Genomic DNA, 19972 nt, shown 5'->3' on the forward strand with positions numbered 1-19972 from the left:
CTCTGATAAGTGCAGTCTCTGTACTGTGATGGGGCCTAAATCCTGACTGAAATTGTTCAAATGTACTACTTCTCTGTAGAAAAGTGGAGCCAGTTCTGTAGCATAAGATCTAAAAAATTCAGCAGCAAAACCATCTGGCCCGGGAGCCTTGCAAGGCAAGGCCTTAATTGCTTCTCCAAGCTCCTCCAAGGTTATCTCAGAATCAAGATAATTTTTTTGCTCATCTGTCAGTTTAGGAACTTCTAATGGTTCCAAAAGTTTCTTGTATCCTCATCAGTAGACGAAGACATGGAACTATAGAGATCAAGGTAGAATTCTTTAAAAGTATTATTAATATCAATGGCTGAGGTATATATTTCACCACCAGCATATTTCACTGAGGGAATGGTAGAAAAAGACTCTCTCTGTTTTATATGTCTAGCCAGAAGTTTTCCTGCCTTGTCCCCTGACTCAAATTATGACTGTCTTGCCCTGAATAGCCAAAACTCCACCTTCAAAATCAAATCAAATCAAATCAAATCACTTTATTATCACACAGCCATATACACAAGTGCAATCGTGTGTGAAATTCTTGGGTGCAGTTCCGATCAACATAGCAGTTGTAACAGTGATGAGACAGTACCAATTTACAATAACATCAAATTAACACAGCACAATTTAAACATCTGATATACACATAATTACACTCAACAATATACAAATAATAACATACACTGTACAGTATACAATACGCACTATATAGATACACATTATTCAATAAAAATGAAAAATAAAAATATATAAAAAAGTATATATAGTAGTAAATATAGAATGTACAGTATTGTACTGTATTGACATTCAGGCTGTCGGTTGATAGTCAGTTGTTAAGAGAGAATATAATATAATAATAATATAATTTATGACAGTCCGGTGTGAGATATAAGAGTAAGGGTAATAAAGTGCAGTGCTGATGTATATTGATCGTGGGAGATCAAGAGTTCAGAAGTCTGATTGCTTGGGGGAAGAAGCTGTCATGGAGTCAGCTGGTGCGGGTCCTGATGCTGCGATACCATCTGCCTGATGGTAGCAGTGAGAACAGCCCATGGCTCGGGTGGCTGGAGTCTCTGATGATCCTCCGAGCTTTTTTCACACACCGCCTTGTATATATTTCCTGGAGGGAGGGAAGCTCACCTCCGATGATGTGTCTGGCAGTTCGCACCACCCTTTGTAGTGCTTTGCGGTTGTGGGCGGTGCTATTGCCGTACCAGGCGGAGATGCAGCCAGTCAGGATGCTCTCTACAGTGCAGGTATAGAACCATGTGAGGATGTGGCGGTTCATTCCAAACTTCCTCAGCCGTCTCAGGAAGAAGAGGCGCTGATGAGCCTTCTTCACAACGACTTCAGTGTGGATGGACCATGTGAGTTCCTCAGTGATGTGGACACCCAGGAACTTGAAGCTGCTGACTCTCTCCACTGGTGCTCCATTGATGGTGATGGGACTGTGTTCTCTGTCTTTTCTTCTGAAGTCCACCACAAGCTCCTTTGTCTTACTGACGTTAAGGGAGAGGTTGTGCTCCTGACACCAGTGTGTCAGAGTGTGCACCTCCTCTCTGTAGGCTGTTTCATCATTGTCAGTGATCAGACCTACCACCGTCGTGTCATCAGCAAACTTAATGATGGCATTGGAGCTATGTGTTGCCACACAGTCATGTGTGTACAAGGAATACAGTAGTGGGCTGAGAACACAGCCCTGTGGGGCTCCAGTGTTGAGGGTTAGTGATGAGGAGATGTTGCTGCCTATTCTAACCACCTGGCGTCCGCTTGACAGGAAGTCCAGGATCCAGCTGCACAGCGAGCTGTTTAAGCCCAGAGCCCAGAGTTTCTCATCTAGCTTGGAGGGCACTATGGTGTTGAATGCTGAGCTGTAGTCTACAAACAGCATTCTCACATAAGTGTTCTTTTTTCCAGGTGGGAGAGAGCAGTGTGTATTGTAGATGCAATGGCATCATCAGTGGAGCGGTTGTTGTGGTAAGCAAACTGCAACGGGTCAAGAAAGAGAGGCAGCACAGAGCAGATGTAATCTCTGATTAGTCTCTCAAAGCATTTGCTGATGATGGGGGTCAGAGCAACAGGACGCCAGTCATTTAAGCAAGTTATTTTTGATTGCTTTGGAACAGGCACAATGGTGGATGTTTTAAAGCATGTGGGGACTACAGACAAAGAGAGGGAAAGGTTGAAAATATCCGTAAAAACACCAGCCAGCTGGTTCGCGCACGCTCTGATGACACGGCCCGGAATGCTGTCTGGGCCTGCAGCTTTGTGGATATTCACCCGTCGGAAGGATCGGGTTACATCCGCTACAGAGACGGAGAGTGAATTAACCTCTGTAGCTTCGGCCGCGAGAGCTCTCTCTGCGAGGGCGGTGTTATTTTCCTAAAAACGAGCATAAAAAGTATTTAGCTCATCCGGGAGAGAGGCAGCGGTGTTCATGGCGGAGTTTTTATTCCCTTTAAAGTCCATGATGATGTTAATTCCCTGCCACATGCTTCTAGAGTTGGTGGTGTTAAACTGTCCTTCAATCTTGCTCCTGTACTGGCGTTTTGCGGTTCTGATAGTTTTTCGGAGGGCATAACTGGCTTGTTATGCTCCTCCGCTTTCCCGGAATTAAAAGCGGAGGTTAAGTGCCGCGCGAACATCGCTATTTATCCATGGTTTCTGATTCGGATAGATCCGTATTGTTCTGGTCGGAACCATGTCCTCTACGCACTTTTTGATGAAACACATTACGCTATCAGCGTAAAGCTCGATGTCGTCATCTCCCAGTCCGTGTGATCAAAACAGTCTTGTAGCTTAGAGTCTGATTGGTCCGACCAGCACTGGATTGTTCTGAGGGTGGGTGCTTCCTGTTTCAGTTTCTGCCTGTAAGCGGGCAGAAGCAGAATGGAAGAGTGGTCCGATTTGCCAAATGGTGGGCGGGGGAGGGATTTGTAGCCATCCCGGAAGGGAGAGTAGCAATGGTCCAAAACCCGGTCCCCTCGTGTGTTGAAACTAATGTGCAGGTGGCATTTTGGTGCGACTGATTTGAAACTGGCTTTATTAATGTCCCCAGTCACAATGAACGCGGCCTCAGGGTGCGCGGTTTCCTGCTCACTATACTCCCATACAGTTCCTTGAGTGCCCGGTCTGTGTCGGCTTGTGGGGGGATGTACAGAGCAGTGATAATGACTGCTGTGAATTTCCTCGGTAGCCAGAATGGTCGACACAGAAGCATTAGACATTCCAGATCAGGAGAGCAGAAAGACTTGATAGAATGTACGTTCCTCTGATCACACCAGGATTTGTTGATCATAAAACATACTCTACCACTTCTACTTTTACCTGAGAGGTCTTTCGCTCTCTGAGTCAAAATAGTATTATATCTGTATTTCAATCGAGTCAATTCTCTGAGGCCATCAGACGACATTCAGCCCTTCAGCTCTTCCTTGGCACTTTTAATATTCCTTTCCAACTCTACGAGTTCTCGTGCTTTGGATTTTTTGATGAATGGGGCATACTGTATGATCCGGCCCCTAAGAACCGCCTTAAGTGCCTCCCAAGCCACGCCCACAGACCAGTTGGGCTCCACGTAAACACTGATTTCAGCCTTTAACATTTGTTGGAATTCAGAATTTTGCAAAAAGGATACATTAAAGCGCCAACTATATGATTTCCTTTTCTCCATATGTGGCAACATCTCTTAACTCACCAGGGCATGATCTGAGACTAAGATGCTTCCAATTGAGCAATCAACAATAGATGAAATGAGGGACTTAGATATATATAAAAAACATGTATTCTAGAATAAATCTTATGAACTAATGAAAACTACCAGATGGGTTCAAAAGTCTCCAAATATCTGTAAGACCAAGATTTTTACACATCCTGTGAAGCATCAGTGTTGCTCTAGGGGGCTTACACACTTTTGCTTCACTCTGATCAAGGACTGAGTCCATCAATAGATTAAAGTCTCCTCCCAATATTATATCATGAGGGGTGCCAGCGGCTTGCAACATCCCTTCAAGATCTACAAAAAAGCCCTGATCATCAACGTTAGGTGCGTAAATATTAGACAAAATCAGACTTTGCCCCTGAATTTCTGCTAAAACAATAATGACTCTTCCTAATTTATCTTTAATCTGTTTGAGACATTTGAATTGTAGATGCTTACGTAACAGTGTAATGGCTCCCCAGCTCTTACTTGAGCCAGCACTAAAGAAAACATGTCCACCCCATATCTTCCCAAATTTTTCAGTTTCCTGCAGGGAAAGATGCATTTCTTGAAGAAACACTGTATCATATTTCTTATGCTTAAGGAGAGAAATAACCTTCCTTCTTTTTATGGGGTGCCCCAACCCATTCACATTCTACATGGAGAGAAACAATCCACTCATATTAACATTTGACATTTTGACATATTAGAAAAAAATAGATTGTGTGTCAAAAATTAAATCATAAAGACCACATTCCAACATAGTGCAATAATCAAACCCCAAACTTCACAACATCTACACAACAGAAGATAATCTATAAAACAAACTCCAGCCAATATGCGGAATAAACACAAAGAACATGTTGATTCATCCACATAACTTATAGGTGTTACTCCACAACCAAACTCCAGCCCCTAGCAGAACCAGCAAAAAAAAAAAAAAGGCTGTTCAGTTTCCTCGGACAGTCAAACGAATGTTCAGTGAGCCTGCCTATTTGGCTGCTACATGAGTGCAACAAATGACCTAATCACTCCAATTACTTGCAAAAAATACTCCACAAAACAAACTCCAGCCAATAGGAGGCATAAGCACAAAGAACATGCAGATTCATCTACCAAACTGTCCCGAAGGGGTGTTACTCCACAAAACAAACTCCAGCTGCTAGGCGGAACCAGCACAAAAAGAAACAAAAAAGGCACTCAGTTTCCTCAGACAGTCAAGTGGATGTTCAATGAGTCGGTCCACTCAGCTGCAATGTGAGTACACAAAATAACTTAGTCCATTGACTTTATGAAGGACATCGTCACTGGACTTCCTGTTCCTGTTGCTGACGGCATGCTGCACGAGTGTTTGTAGCCTGCTAGCCTGCTTAGCATCGCTTATTCTTAAACAAATGAAACACAGAATGTAGGCTGTCATCCGTGCAACCAGACCGAAGCAAAGCGGGCACGTTTAACTGAAAGTGAAGTGCTGCCTGCTCATGATGCACGAATGGCTTGCACGCGCTGCACGAGTCTGCTGGAATACTGACTCGTCATATTTTAACTTTTTGTTTAGCCTCACATTCAGCTCATGAAAACATGCTGTGTGATCATGAGGAGGAATTACATCAAAATGTAGATTGGAATGCAGGTGCGGAATTTGTATAAATAAAATAGCCTACTCTTCTCTCGCCATTGCTGGCGTGCCAGTGATTACCCCATTGGCACGCGTGCCATAGGTTGCCGATCCCTGAAATAAGCAATATTCAGACTCAGAAACGGGCCATCTGATGCATATTCAGCACAAAACACTGGCAAGAACTTTCTCAAACAGCAAGCTCCAGTCTGATTGGCTGTTTTTTTTTTTTTTTTTTTTTTTTTTTATGTAATTCCCAGGATTCAGATGTAGTGTCATTCTAGAGAGTTGTGTAGTAATGACTGATAACAGACCGAGTCTACTGAGTTTTGCAGTGAATCAGGCTGGAACTCTTTCAGTGCTTTTGAAATACTGTGCAAATATTCCTGCTTCCTCAGCTCAATATGTTTTCAAATTTATCATTCTCTTGAAATTCCTCTACAGGCCAGCGGTCTCTGAAGACCTTCTGTGAGGCTTTGAAGAAATGAACCAGAACGCAGAATAATGGCAGCACGTCTTCAGTCTCATGATGTGTTATGAGCAGAGCACACACTTTACTGACTCTTGTATAAATACTACCATGACATACTGTAAACAACACTTTCTGTTAAATTACAACACAGAACTAATTAAGTCCAACTGCTTTGAATAACCAACTTAGACTACTCAAAAAAGCATGTCATTCATGTCAACATTGTCCTTATATAACAAATGATGTGGTGGACAGAACACCAAAACAGAACTGACATGTTTAATGGGTGCTTGACAAATAACAAGTACATCAACTTTTTTTAATCCACATGATTTTAGGTTAAACTTAATTAGAAATGTATAAGGGAAAGTTAGTTTTTCACTGTTTTTAAGGACCTTTTTGTCTTTAATAGTTCACTGTAAATAGTGATTAAGAGCTATTGATGTAGAAATATTCAGAGAACAAAATAGAGTTAGTGGCCCTGAAGGTGCCTTAAATGTGCGTGTATATATATATATATATATATATACACGCTCCCTGCTTTAAAGAACTAGAAAACGCGAAATTCGCCATTGAGTTCAGTCAGAGGCCATTTAGCTGAGTTTTATTTCATTTAGCATTTAGGTCACTTCTATTAAAATGAATGGGAGAAATTGGACCGCCCAACTGTCAACGGATGTAAAAAGGAAGTCCCGCTTTACAGGTAAAAGAGCCAATCACTCTTAGATACAGACAATGCCTGTCAATCAACTTAAAAAAAAGCGCATGCGCATTATCTTATTAGCATAATCTGAGGTAAAAAAAGAAACAAATTATGATACCAGTGTTGTCAGATTTTACAGCTGGTTTGGAATATGTTCTTTGATCGTAATCTTGACCAGCCGTTTTGGAGATTTCGGTCTTTCCCCATTCAAGTAGACAGGAGCTGCACTTGTATAACGCTTGTTTACATAGAAAATAGCTGCCCATGAGCGTTCCAAAAATGGCCGCCGAGTGAACTGACTTGCTAAAAAGACTTTGATTCAGTTTACTCTCACTCACTTACTCGGGTGGAGCACATTTGAACTTTTCTTCGCTTCTTTTGGGCCCATTATGCTTCTGTTGTCATGTGTGAAGACGTTTCCCCTCAAATGAGGACAGATCGTGATAGTTTTAAATTGTATTGTTGTTGTTGGGAAGTAAGAAGATTTACGGTCTTTGTGTGACACCAGCTCATAAAGGTAAGAAATGAGCAGAATTTAAGTTTTCATTGACGTGTTTTCTTTATATTACATTAAAAACAGCAGTGTTATATTCGCAGTTATTAGCGTCCAGTTCGCCATTGTTTGTGTGTTTATTGTGTTCTCGTGTGAATATAGTTCACTTACAGCTGTGATTTGATTCTGTTTAATCACATTCTTCAGCATGTTTTTTTTTTTTTTTTTTTTTTAATAAACAACGTTTATTTAATTAAAAAAGAGAATCAAGAGAATGTTAATAATTGAAATTAAGCAGAGTACAGTTGAGTAAATCGAATGTACTTAAAGCCGGAGCGAGTGAAATATATTGTGGCGCTCAGCTGAAATATTTCACTAATCGAACAGCAAAACTACACGATATAAAACAACATATCGAAGATGACATTAAAATAAAGTCTGTAAATACATTTCAGTAAATACATCAATCTGATCTGAATAAATGTCAGGAAATATAGTGTTGACACTTGTGTTGGATAAATGTAAAGCTGGAGTTGAGATTCATTGTGGGCATGTTCAGACAGGTGTGTGACACTCACACACACACACACACACACACAGACACAGACAGACAGACAGCCAGCATCAGCATTCAAAACTCTTCCACATGAAAAAGAGTGAAAGTGCTGACAAAACAGACATTTTCAGTTCATTTTTAATAATCACTAAACAGTTTTAGTACCAACTGTTGAGTGTGTGATTGATTGTGTGTGTGTGTGTGTGTGTGTGTGTGTGTGTGTGTGGGGGGGGGGGGGGGGGCTGTTTGTTGGATAAATGTAAAGCTGGAGTTGAGAGTCATTGTGGGCATGTTCAGACAGGTGTGTGACAGCATCTGCACTCAAATCTCAAAACTCTTCCACATGAAAATGAGTGAACATGCTGACAAAACTGACCTTTTCAGTTCATTTTTAATAATCACTAAACAGCATTAGTACCAACTGTTTTATTGTGTTTTTGGGATGTGGTGGGGGGTTTGCTGTTTTGAGGAACGGTGTGTTTGACTTTAATTAACAGACAAACGTAAAGGGTCAGGGGGTCACAGACTCATTCATTACATATGCTTAGGGTGACCATACGTCCTCTTTTTCTCGGACGTGTCCTCTTTTTCGGAGCTTAAAAAAGCGTCCGGCCGGGATTTCTAAATTTGTGAAAATGTCCGGTATTCGGCTTTAGTTGCATTATGATGTGCATCTGGTCTAATACTTCAATTGTGTGTGCGCGCGCATATTTGCATTGCTTTAACCCCTCTTTGTAAGTCTCGCCTTCTCGCACACCAATTGGTCAATTATAAGAGGCTTGCAGCAACTATTGGCCAAATACCTGCATGTCAATCTCTCCGCAAACGCGCGAATTACTGTTGTGTTCAGCATCAAACAGTTGCTTGCCAGTAGCAGTAAATGACAGCTGAGTGGAAACAATGCTAAAACGAAAGTACAAATTTACAGAAGATTTGCATAAAAAATTCCCATGCTTTCGTCCAGGTCGAGATCCGTTGGAAGCAGAATGTATGACATGTAAAGCTGATCACACTCATGGCATCAAATATTTTATTTTAGTACATGGACATTCAAAAGAATGTTGGAAATTTTTGTTTATTTATATATATTTATGTTATGCTAATAGAGTGTCATTTTCAATGTATTAAAGTTTGCATTCATAGTAACACCTATTCCACCCCAATCCCCCCCAAAAGGTGTCCTCTTTTTGGAAACCGGAATATGGTCACCCTACATATGCTTGATCTACAGGAAAAAACTTATCTGTGCTTCTTTAAAGACAAAACATTAGTGCATTTTGCTTAAAATGAAGTTCAACCATTAAAATATATATTTTTATTATCAATACCATAAAAACTTTAAGGACTTGACCAATGACTTTACATAAACATGTATTATAATTAGAATTTATCTTAGATTTTTGTCCATCATAGACTAAATGGTTTTTGTCGTGCTGCACAATGTAAACCCAACAATAACTTTACAATTCACCAAAAATGTGAAAAAAATAAATAAATAAATAATATAAATAAAAACGTAAGTCTGAAATGAAAGAGGACAGTGAGGGAATGATTTTCTGAAATAGTTTTGAGTTCTCTTTCAATACCTTGATACTTAACCATGGTTTTACTTCAGTAACATAGTTAAACAATGGCATTTGTAGTAAAAAAAAAAAAAAAAAAAAAAAAAACGTGGTTTTACTACACTTTAAAAAAAAAACATTTAATCAAAACAACCTTCTGTTGTCATTTATTTTCACACCATTATGTTGCTCCATCAATATTCAATACAAATAAATGTATTTCTTGAATCTTGATACACTTTGTAACCAGAAAAAATAAAGCTCCATTGTACCCTACATGCTTACCACAAAAACAAATGGTTAATTGTTACTGCACGTTTACTAAAGTGAAACCGTGATTTTTCATAAGGGGCTGATTTTTGGTGGAAACCATGGTTTAAAAACCATACTTGTACAATAAATGAACCATTTTGTTACTGTAGTAAAACAGTAGTAACCATTTTTTTTTCTCTCTGCAGAATTATAATTTTTATTAATACAGTTTGGTTTTCCTGTTTTGTTACTGTTGGTTTTACTATGAATAAAATGTAGTAACTGTAGTAAAATCATGGTCAGTTTTGTGAGGGTTATGATTTTACTACTAATACTGTAGTAGGTTAATCTTTGTAAGGGATGTATAAAGATATTGTGAGGAACACAACTATTTCAGAAAGTAAAATTCCTCCCTGTCCTCTAATGGGCTCTGGATAAATCGACTTAAAGACATTAAAGAATAAAAAAGAAAGAAATGTATAGTGTGTACACATGGGCTTGACAGCAGCATTTAGCCCAATGATGATACGCATTTAGCCAAACTACATGTGTGTGTTTGTGCAGATGGGGGCAAATGAAGAAAAGCTGGAAAAATGTGGAACCATCTGCCTGAAGTACCTGCTCTTCACATTTAACTTCCTGTTTTGGGTGAGGATCTGTTGTAACACACTCTTAATCTTTTATGTGAGCAGGAGACACCTATATAATTCAGTAAAGTATTTCTACTTTGCTTTCATCAAGTTTCCATCGTCTTGAACACTTAAGTGCAGTTTCAGTGTGAAACACTCATTCTGGGAGCATTCAACTCTTTTTAATTATGAAATAAATATTCTTTAGATTAACTTAAGCGATGTTAACGGCATAATACTGTCACTCACATTAGTTCAGTCATGACAACTCTTGGAATACTGTAAGTTGAAAGTATATGATGTTAGTAGGTTTGGTCTTGGCAGTCTAGATCAGCTTGCGATGGTGCTGCTGTACAATTACATTTCACAAAACATACAATCCCCTCGAAGATCTAGACAGTGGATCCGGAGAGGAGGAGGGTTTCAAACAGAAAACTCCCGTAGTGCGCTGCAGTGAAACCGGCTTATCTGCAAACAACTGAGGCAATTGCTTGACAAAGAGAGAGTATGCAAGACGATTGGTTAGCAGATTAAATGTTTAAAGGACCTATTTAGAGTTTCATTACTGAACTTAGTCATTTTTTCAGTAAAAATGTGTGATTTAAGCTGTACAGTTGACTCAAGTTTGAACAGAAGAATTAATGTAAGTGCTTTTATAAAATTATAAGCTTCACATTTCTGCCTGTAAATTTCTGCATTTACTTCCACTGTAAGTGCCTCAGTGGAACCCAGATTTTTGCTTTTGTTCAAGACAAATGCTGTCGATTGAGCTCAGCTTTTATTGAACCTGGAATATTCCTGTAAATTGAAGTGTGTTTGTGCAGTTGGCGGGGGGTGCGGTGATGGCGGTGGGCATCTGGACGTTAGTGGAGAAGAGTGACTACATCAGTCTGCTCTCGTCAAAGATCTACGCCGTCTCTGCCTACATACTAATTGTGGCCGGGGCTATCGTCATGGTAACAGGGGTGTTGGGCTGCTGTGCCACCTTCAAGGAGCAGAGACGTCTTCTGAGAGTGGTGAACTGTTTCTACTTCCTATACATTCCTCAACATAAATAGAAATGCACGAGTGTACAGTGGATCAGTTTACAGAGTGAGCAGAGGCCAATAGTGACTAAAGTAAAACTGTAAAATGGGTAATGAAAAGGTTAATTTTCCCAAAATCAGTGTTTGGTACTCTATGAGATGAATGAGAAGGGCAAAATGTTGCAAATTTTTTTTTAAAGCAAATCACAAGGTTTATAATGACAGATGGTCTCTCTTACTTATGGCATAGAGAGCTTTTATTTGGCATTACATTTAGGTCCTACGTGTCTTCATTTAGCATGAATTCACTTTTATCCAGAGTGATTTACAAATGAGGAAAAACACCAGCAATAATATGAGCAGTAGCACAATGCTGAATTTCAGTAGTAAAGCAGAATAGTACATGGTAGAGAATTGTTGGATTCAGGTTCACCAGACCTCGGTCAGACATGTTGTAACTGGGGATGTTTATATGAGACGTGTTCTTGTGTTCAGAAACAGCTGAAGGGAGCACAGTGGAATGGAACGGGGTGCAAGCATCACCAGACACATTTCTTTTTCATTTCACACACCTTCTTAAAAACACAACGCTCACGGCAGGACACTCATAAAGCAGCGTGAGTGATGGGGATCAAGGCAGTCACAGGGACAATCACAACAGGAGTGTCTTTCCAAAGATCTTCCTTATTAGTAAAGGTGCAAAATGTGCAAAATAAATCTGTTTAAGCAAAATAAAGAAACAGTCAAAACACTATTCCATGATATCTAGAGCAGCACCTAGTGCCCTCTAACAACAACAGGGTTTCTGCACTCCATCCATGCTAACAACAACAATCTGTTGACAACAGTCTACCGTACCGTAGTGCTTACTATAACATTACTATAATAAAACCGTTATGGTCCTCCATAACTTTGTTTATTTTTTAACTAATTACTAAATCAACATTTTAACTTAATGCTTGCATTATTATGCTACATGCTTTTTAGTTATCTTTTTATGTCTCCCCGTAAAAAATCTAGAGTTCTGTCAAACTAGCCACAAGTTTACCACTCGTTATTTTCACATGCAAATAAGTTTGTGCTTTACCACAAATGTTTGCCAGAAGTTTGCAGCTCTTCACTGGTAGTGGTGAACCTGCAGCGAACCCTTGGCAACAATGGACAAATTGACGTAAGTTTGCCGCAAAGCTCATTTTTATGTAAAAAATTATCAGTGGCGAATTTGTGGCAGGTTTGTAAGGGTTGTCCGAAGTAGCACTGAGTGCCTACTTAAAAAAGAAAAAAGAAGGGAGTACTGTTTCAGGCTCACCTGCGCTTTTCTTTATGCCTTGCACTATTTATACCAGAGTGATATCGACATAAACGGTTAATCGTATATCAATGTATTACCTAAGTCCCATTACTAGTATACGGCACTTGCGCCGAGCAGTGTCTGCAAACACTGATGCACGTTTTTCTAAAGTATTTCATGTTTTCATGTGTTTATTTACACATGTAAAAGAGAAAGAAACAAGTGTGTTTTCTTTTATTTAGGACAATTAGAAAGGGACACAAGCACGTAATTTTGTGATTTTTGTTTTATTTATTATTTTTTTCATGTTTTGGAACATTTTCCGGAGGAACAAATAAAATTACATCATGTGAAGTGATTGTCCATATTTTTAATTCAAGAGTGTAATATAGGATTACAGGCTCACTAATATCACCAGTTCTGTTGTATTTAGCCAGATTTTCCAATCAGTGTCTAACAGATACAGCATATGATCATGTTTAATCTTTACAGCGTAATTAATCAGCACTGCTATATGCTTTCTGATAGGTCAGTTATACATGCACTGATATTGCTTATCATAAAACATCGTCCGCAGTAATAATTACTTTACAGACATATGTCAGGAAAACAAATCCTGTACGAATAGGGCTAAAGTTGACTGTTATTTATTCTTCCAGTTGAAATTTGTGCTTCAAAAATCAAGGACAGCTTTAACTTTTCAATGCTGGCAAGTTAACGTGGTACAAGTGGGATAATCCAAACCTAGCCGTGGATTATCTCTTACATATTAAACATTTTAATCTTTAATGTGTTTGATACAGGTTTAAATAATTGTAAGTATTTTATACATTTTTCTAAATATTTGAATATTAAAGTTTGATCTGTTACAGTTATGTGTTGTAGTCATTTTGGACAATATTGTGGTTTTAAAATGTTATTTTTGTCAATGACTATAATTAAAAAGGACTGAAATGAAAGAATCTAACATGATGAAATGGAGTTATGGATTAATGCAAATTTAGAAACGAAATGCAGGACTGTGATGTTCTTGCACAAGTCACTCAATTAAACATTTCTTCTAATACTGGAATAGCCAAATGAGTTAATTATTCGGGGATGTCCACTGGCCATATAGTGTATGTGTTGACAGACTTTTCTAGTGAGTATTAATGATGTAACATCTCTTGTCTCTCTCTGTCAGTATTTTGTGTTGCTGCTGTGTATTTTTCTGCTGGAGGTTCTGGCTGGAGTTCTGGCCTACATTTATTACCAGCAGGTGAGTTAGAGAGAGTGGAAATGCTTTCTTAAACACTCATCTGTGTAGTAGGCGTCACGTTTCTGTCACATGTACCTGTTGTAGCTGAACGAGGAGTTGAAGGAGAACCTGAGGGAGACCATGGTTCAGCAGTACCATCAGCCCGAGCAGGATCATGTGACGAAGGCTGTGGACAAACTGCAGCAGGAGGTCAGAGAGCGGTGTGTTCAGTAAGACATAATGTACAGTCAGCCGATTGTTAGACTCTTGTATAACACTGAAGGGGTTTATTTTGTGATAACAACCGGCTAACTGTACATTATTCCGCTTATTACACTAACCAAATAAATAAATGGACATAAAATATTAATTTGAGAAGAAAGAAATGACTGAACAGCTGAAATCCACTTCCGGTTTGCGTCAGAGTTCTGTAGGTGTTTATTTTGTGAAAATGACTGTGACTCCTGTGACTGCATCTCATTACAAGACTTCTTAAATAAGCAAATAAATGGACATGAAAAATAGATTTGAGTTTAAATTATTTTATTAGCTTACTTGTAGAGATCGCACAGTGAGCCGAGAAGCAGGAGAGACAGCTCGCAGAACCTGGATGAGCGGTCTGATATGTGGATGTGCGTTTGTTACTGAGAAATATCAGAATGCTAGATGGTGCCATTGACCAATCAGAATCTAGTATTCCAGAGAGCCATGTAATAATACTTGTTTTATACTGCAGTGGTGTCAGACTTCACATGTGCATCTCTGTCTCTCCATTAGTTCAAGTGTTGTGGCAGTAACAGCTCGTCTGATTGGATGGAGAGTGTGTGGATTCGCTCCAGTGCGGCTAATGGTCGGACGGTTCCGGACAGCTGCTGTAAGAGCCCGTCCGATCACTGCGGTCAGCGAGCTCACCCCTCAAACATCTATAAAGTAGAGGTGCGTTCAACACAAATCATCTTTTATACGTTTTACATGCGAGTTTCACAGTGAAACTAAACAAATAAAAAATACTTACATTATCAGTTTAATCTGTTTAATCCTATTTTTTTCCCATCTAAGTGAAGACATGAAGTACTTACTCCAATATGAATATAATTATTACTGCTAAATAACTAAATGTAAAATACTTGTCAAATTTTACTTAAATTGCAAACAATGAAGTAACATAATTAGTCTTACTAACTTGCAATTGTGGGGAAAAAGGAAATAAAAAACCAAGAATAACTTTATATTTATTTACAATTTTTGGTTTCATTTACAGAACAACAGTATTTTAAAATCTGTTACTTTATCATGGGACTCTGTAAGTCACCGTTTCTAAAAACGAGGCTCGGGCTGATTTCGGAATGGCATACTACCCATACTACTCTTATTACTACTGCCCTATGTGCTATAGCAGAAATAGTATGAGTAGTATTGCAGTATGCACTTCTGAGACCCTTTGAGCATGATTTATAAGAGCCAGAGCAATCTTAATAAATCAATAAAACCGCTGTGACAAAACCTCTGCCAGTAATAAACTGTACTGGATGATAAAATACAGCATTTGTGCAGTAAATTGTCTAAATGTTTTTCAGTCTTGATTATTAAGCAGTACTTCTGCAGCTGTCAGTCAGTTCTCATGTAGCTGGCCGCTTGAAATAACTTGATCACATTTTGTTATTTTCAGGGCGGCTGCATCACAAAGCTGGAGAACTTCATTCTGAATCATCTGCAGATCATTGGTGCTGTGGGAGTGGGCGTGGCCTGTGTGCAGGTTAGCCAATTGCTGCAGTCTGTCAGTCTGCACCTTTAGAGATTTATGCACATCTGGAGTTCTTAATGCTCAACATTTCTTCATTTGAACATGTACTGTATATGTATTGTATGATGTTGTGATTAATATTAATATCATGTGTTAATGTGTCTGTGTTTCAGATCATTGGCATGTTCTTCACGTGTTGTCTGTACAGGAGTCTGAAATCGGAGCCATACTGAACATCTTCAGCGTCCTCCACTACACTATCATGTGCCAACACGTACTTTAAACTGAAGGTTTGAGGGTCACTTCCAGTCTCCTTTTGACATAATACTTGACAATTCATGATTATATATCAAATCAACGTCCAATGCAACACAGGTATATACTGTATTATATATGCACTGTTTTTATAATTAGTGGTCAGTCACACATTTCAAACACTACTGAGCTAGAAACATCATTATTAATTCAAGGGATTTAGTCACTTCAGCACATTTGGTTGTATTTTATACAACAAACCTTGTATATACAGGTGCTGGTCATATAATTAGAATATCATCAAAAAGTTGATTTATTTCACTAATTCCATTCAAAAAGTGAAACTTGTATATTACATTCTTTCATTACACACAGACTGATATATTTCAAATGTTTATTTCTTTTAATTTTGATGATTATAACTGACAACTAAGGAAAATCCCAAATTCAGTATCTCAGAAAATTAGAATATTAGTTAAGACCAATACAAAGAAAGGATTTTTAGATATCTTGGCCAACTGAAAAGTATGAACATGAAAAGTATGAGCATGTACAGCACTCAATACTTAGTTGGGGCTCCTTTTGCCTGAATTACTGCAGCAATGCGGCGTGGCATGGAGTCGATCAGTCTGTGGCACTGCTCAGGTGTTATGAGGGCCCAGGTTGCTCTGATAGTGGCCTTCAGCTCTTCTGCATTGTTGGGTCTGGCATATCGCATCTTCCTCTTCACAATACCCCATAGATTTTCTATGGGGTTAAGGTCAGGCGAGTTTGCTGGCCAATTAAGAACAGGGATACCATGGTCCTTAAACCAGATACTGGTTGCTTTGACACTGTGTGCAGGTGCCAAGTCCTGTTGGAAAATGAAATCTGCATCTCCATAAAGTTGGTCAGCAGCAGGAAGCATGAAGTGCTCTAAAACTTCCTGGTATACGGCTGCGTTGACCTTGGACCTCAGAAAACACAGTGGACCAACACCAGCAGATGACATGGCACCCCAAACCATCACTGACTGTGGAAACTTTACACTGGACCTCAAGCAACGTGGATTGTGTGCCTCTCCTCTCTTCCTCCAGACTCTGGGACCCTGATTTCCAAAGGAAATGCAAAATTTACTTTCATCAGAGAACATAACTTTGGACCACTCAGCAGCAGTCCAGTCCTTTTTGTCTTTAGCCCAGGCGAGACGCTTCAGACGCTGTCTGTTGTTCAAGAGTGGCTTGACACAAGGAATGCGACAGCTGAAACCCATGTCTTGCATACGTCTGTGCGTAGTGGTTCTCCCCCACATTTTTGAATGGGTTTTGTTTCACAATCCTCTGCAGGGTGCGGTTATCCCTATTGCTTGTACACTTTTTTCTACCACATCTTTTCCTTCCCTTCGCCTCTCTATTAATGTGCTTGGACACAAAGCTCTGTGAACAGCCAGCCTCTTTTGCAATGACCTTTTGTGTCTTGCCCTCCTTGTGCAATGTGTCAATGGTCGTCTTTTGGACAACTGTCAAGTCAGCAGTCTTCCCCATGATTGTGTAGCGTACAGAACTAGACTGAGAGACTATTTAAAGGCCTTTGCAGGTGTTTTGAGTTAATTAGCTGATTAGAGTGTGGCACCAGGTGTCTTCAATGTTGAACCTTTTCACAATATTCTAATTTTCTGAGATACTGAATTTGGGATTTTCCTTAGTTGTCAGTTATAATCATCAAAATTAAAAGAAATAAACATTTGAAATATATCAGTCTGTGTGTAATGAAGTAATATAATATACAAGTTTCACTTTTTGAATGGAATTAGTGAAATAAATCAACTTTTTGATGATATTCTAATTATATGACCAGCACCTGTATATATATGAATGATGTGAATTATACATTTTTTATGTAGAGCATTGCTGTTATTTTAAATATTTAATGTAGAACAACATTTCCTTAACACAAATTAAACTGGGCTGTCCAATCCATCAGAATGTAATACATCTGCCTCCAAATCTTTTTTTTTATTTATGTCCATTTAATAATAAAACAGACCAAATAGTGAACAATAAAACTGTAGTCCTGTGTTTATATGAGTGTACAGTAGCTACTGTAACCTGCTAAACATGCTGTACATGCCAGGATGGGGTTGAAGGTTAAACTAATGTCACTGACACTAAAGTGAGGACACACATTGCCATAACAGCCATGTCATTTGTCTAGTGCAGCAGTTCTGCTTCAAGAGTGTTCTGGGGCTGTGTCTCATTTTACAAACTATCCCTGAATATTAGAAAGGATTATGAGTAGAGCGTTCCAAATCACAGTGTTACAAACTGTATGCCAAAGTTGCCCAGATTCCAGAGCATTTTCAAAGTGTGAATGTGTGCATGCCTCTTTGCCTAAAATTACACAACCACAAGAAAAGTGTGTGACGGTTCACGTTCAACTTCTATTGTGTAAGTGGTGAGGAATATGAGGCAGAAGAATTCATCTATGTATGTATCTAAAAATACTGTATCGTGTAAAATAAATGTAGCAATCTAAAGCTGAGGTAATAATGCATTTTATAGAAATGAATTGTGCTAGATGCAAACACAAACCGCATGTGACAAGGAGCGCTGTAGTATCAAGGCAATTTGTTGACTCGGTATTATCAATTTAAACCAGTGTAATAAATGTATGCACTCTCCCATCACCAGCACACCCATTGTTCATTTGCTACTATGTGCCTGAAATTACATTCTAAATAACTTTAAAAGATTTAATGTCACTAACCAGGCAAACTTTGGCAAATCCAGTGATTTTATATATATATTTTTATTTTTTTATTTTTTATTACTTGAAGTAAAAGGCCTGCAGGGTTTTATAGTGTAGATATCAGGGCAATAGTTATAGGACAAAAATACTTATACTTATTATTTTGAGACAGCAAGGTACTTTTTGAATAACAAATTAAGATAATGCTTATTCAAAATAACCACTTCAGAAAAAGGGTGCACTATTTCCTGTTAATTTTAATCACATTTGGCATTTCAGAACGTCTCAGGTATTCTATAAACATGAATCTGCATTGTGATTTGATCAATGTGAGCCCACTTTGAAAATTTTTCATAAATCTATTCCCCCCACTTAAAGGGATCATGTCATGAGGAATCAAATTTTCCTTTATTTTGACATATAAGAGGTCATTCTACTATAAAAAGATACTGTAAATTTAAAAACTCAAAACTAAATCCCCAGTACAATAAAATCATTTATTGAAAGCAAGCTGCAAAAATAGCTCGTTCTCTAATTCCACAACTACCGTCACTAGGGGGCCAATTAATTCATGACTGCCTCCACAGCAACAAAATCATTGCCTACTTTATATCATCACGTTCATACACAAACACACACAGAGAGCAGGACAAACAGGCCTAGTGTGGCCAAACTATTCCTGAACACCAAAGGGGACCCATCTGGACTTTTTTGAATTATTTTTGTATATAATGCACTAGACAGATGTCTTTGACCATTGTCATGTATCTCGCGCCACTTTTAAAGGACACGGTGTCAAGTTAGAACTCTGAAAATGAGATGCCATTCTCTTTCATTCAGCTGCTCTGCCTCATGCTGTTTTGAACACAAACGGATCCTGGACGCCTTGCGCCCATCTGCACTAATTTTAATTATTGGTGTATGTAAACATGCTTTAGATGGACGTCTTGGACCATTTTTATGCATTTCTGGTGATGTGTGCCTCAGTGCAGGCGAGACTGTGTGTTGGACTATGTATGCGCGTCGTGTGGATGTGTCTTCAGCGTTTTTCAGTGTTGTGTTTTTTCGGCTCATATTAGCATGGTTTGCTTGTGAACCAGTCATAATATGATTCAAGTTTTGCAAAGGAACTGTTATTGAAGGATAGGGAAGTTAAACTATTGGACTTGACCGCAAATCCGTGAGTAAACAGTTTCATTCATGAATATTTGAAATGTCATGATTGTTTGATAGTTTGTTGCTTTGGTGAACAGTTTGATACATTCAGATGAAATGCCTTGGATGTGCGTTATGTGTAAACCCTGAAATTTAGTTTTATATTGTTGTGGAGTTTGTTCATTCTCTTCAGATTGAATTTCAAATATGGCTGAAACTGAGCATTTCAGACAGAGAAAAAAAAAAAAAAAGTATGGCATGACAGTGTGTTTTATGGGGGGATTTAGCCCCTGTAAAATGGGGGTAAAACTTTTGCCCCAAATACTATCCTATTTGCACCGTTATTGCAAAACGTTTTATTTAATTACCTTGAACAAAACTCAAAATGACGAATAGGAGAGTCACATGACGCCATGCGAGGTTCGGACGAGGGGACGGAGAGCTCTGCGCACTACTAGTTTGAATACTTTTTATGTCATAAACCGGTGAGATTCGATTCACTCTGAACCTTAACTGTTCTAGGAAG

General features: G+C 38.8%; 1 protein-coding gene across 1 annotated transcript; it reads left to right on the plus strand.

The window, feature by feature from the left end:
* Positions 1 to 6803: 6803 nt before the first annotated feature.
* Positions 6804 to 15880, plus strand: LOC127417360 (CD151 antigen-like). The gene is made up of 8 exons (XM_051657346.1): positions 6804 to 7037; positions 9948 to 10031; positions 10837 to 11028; positions 13512 to 13586; positions 13671 to 13775; positions 14343 to 14501; positions 15235 to 15321; positions 15483 to 15880. The coding sequence occupies exons 2-8, from the start codon at positions 9948 to 9950 to the stop codon at positions 15540 to 15542; spliced, it is 762 nt and encodes a 253-aa protein (XP_051513306.1). The 5' UTR covers positions 6804 to 7037; the 3' UTR covers positions 15543 to 15880.
* The last annotated feature ends 4092 nt before the right edge of the window (positions 15881 to 19972 follow it).

This window comes from Myxocyprinus asiaticus, chromosome 26 (genome assembly GCF_019703515.2).
Source record: "Myxocyprinus asiaticus isolate MX2 ecotype Aquarium Trade chromosome 26, UBuf_Myxa_2, whole genome shotgun sequence".
Classification (NCBI taxonomy): domain Eukaryota; kingdom Metazoa; phylum Chordata; class Actinopteri; order Cypriniformes; family Catostomidae; genus Myxocyprinus; species Myxocyprinus asiaticus.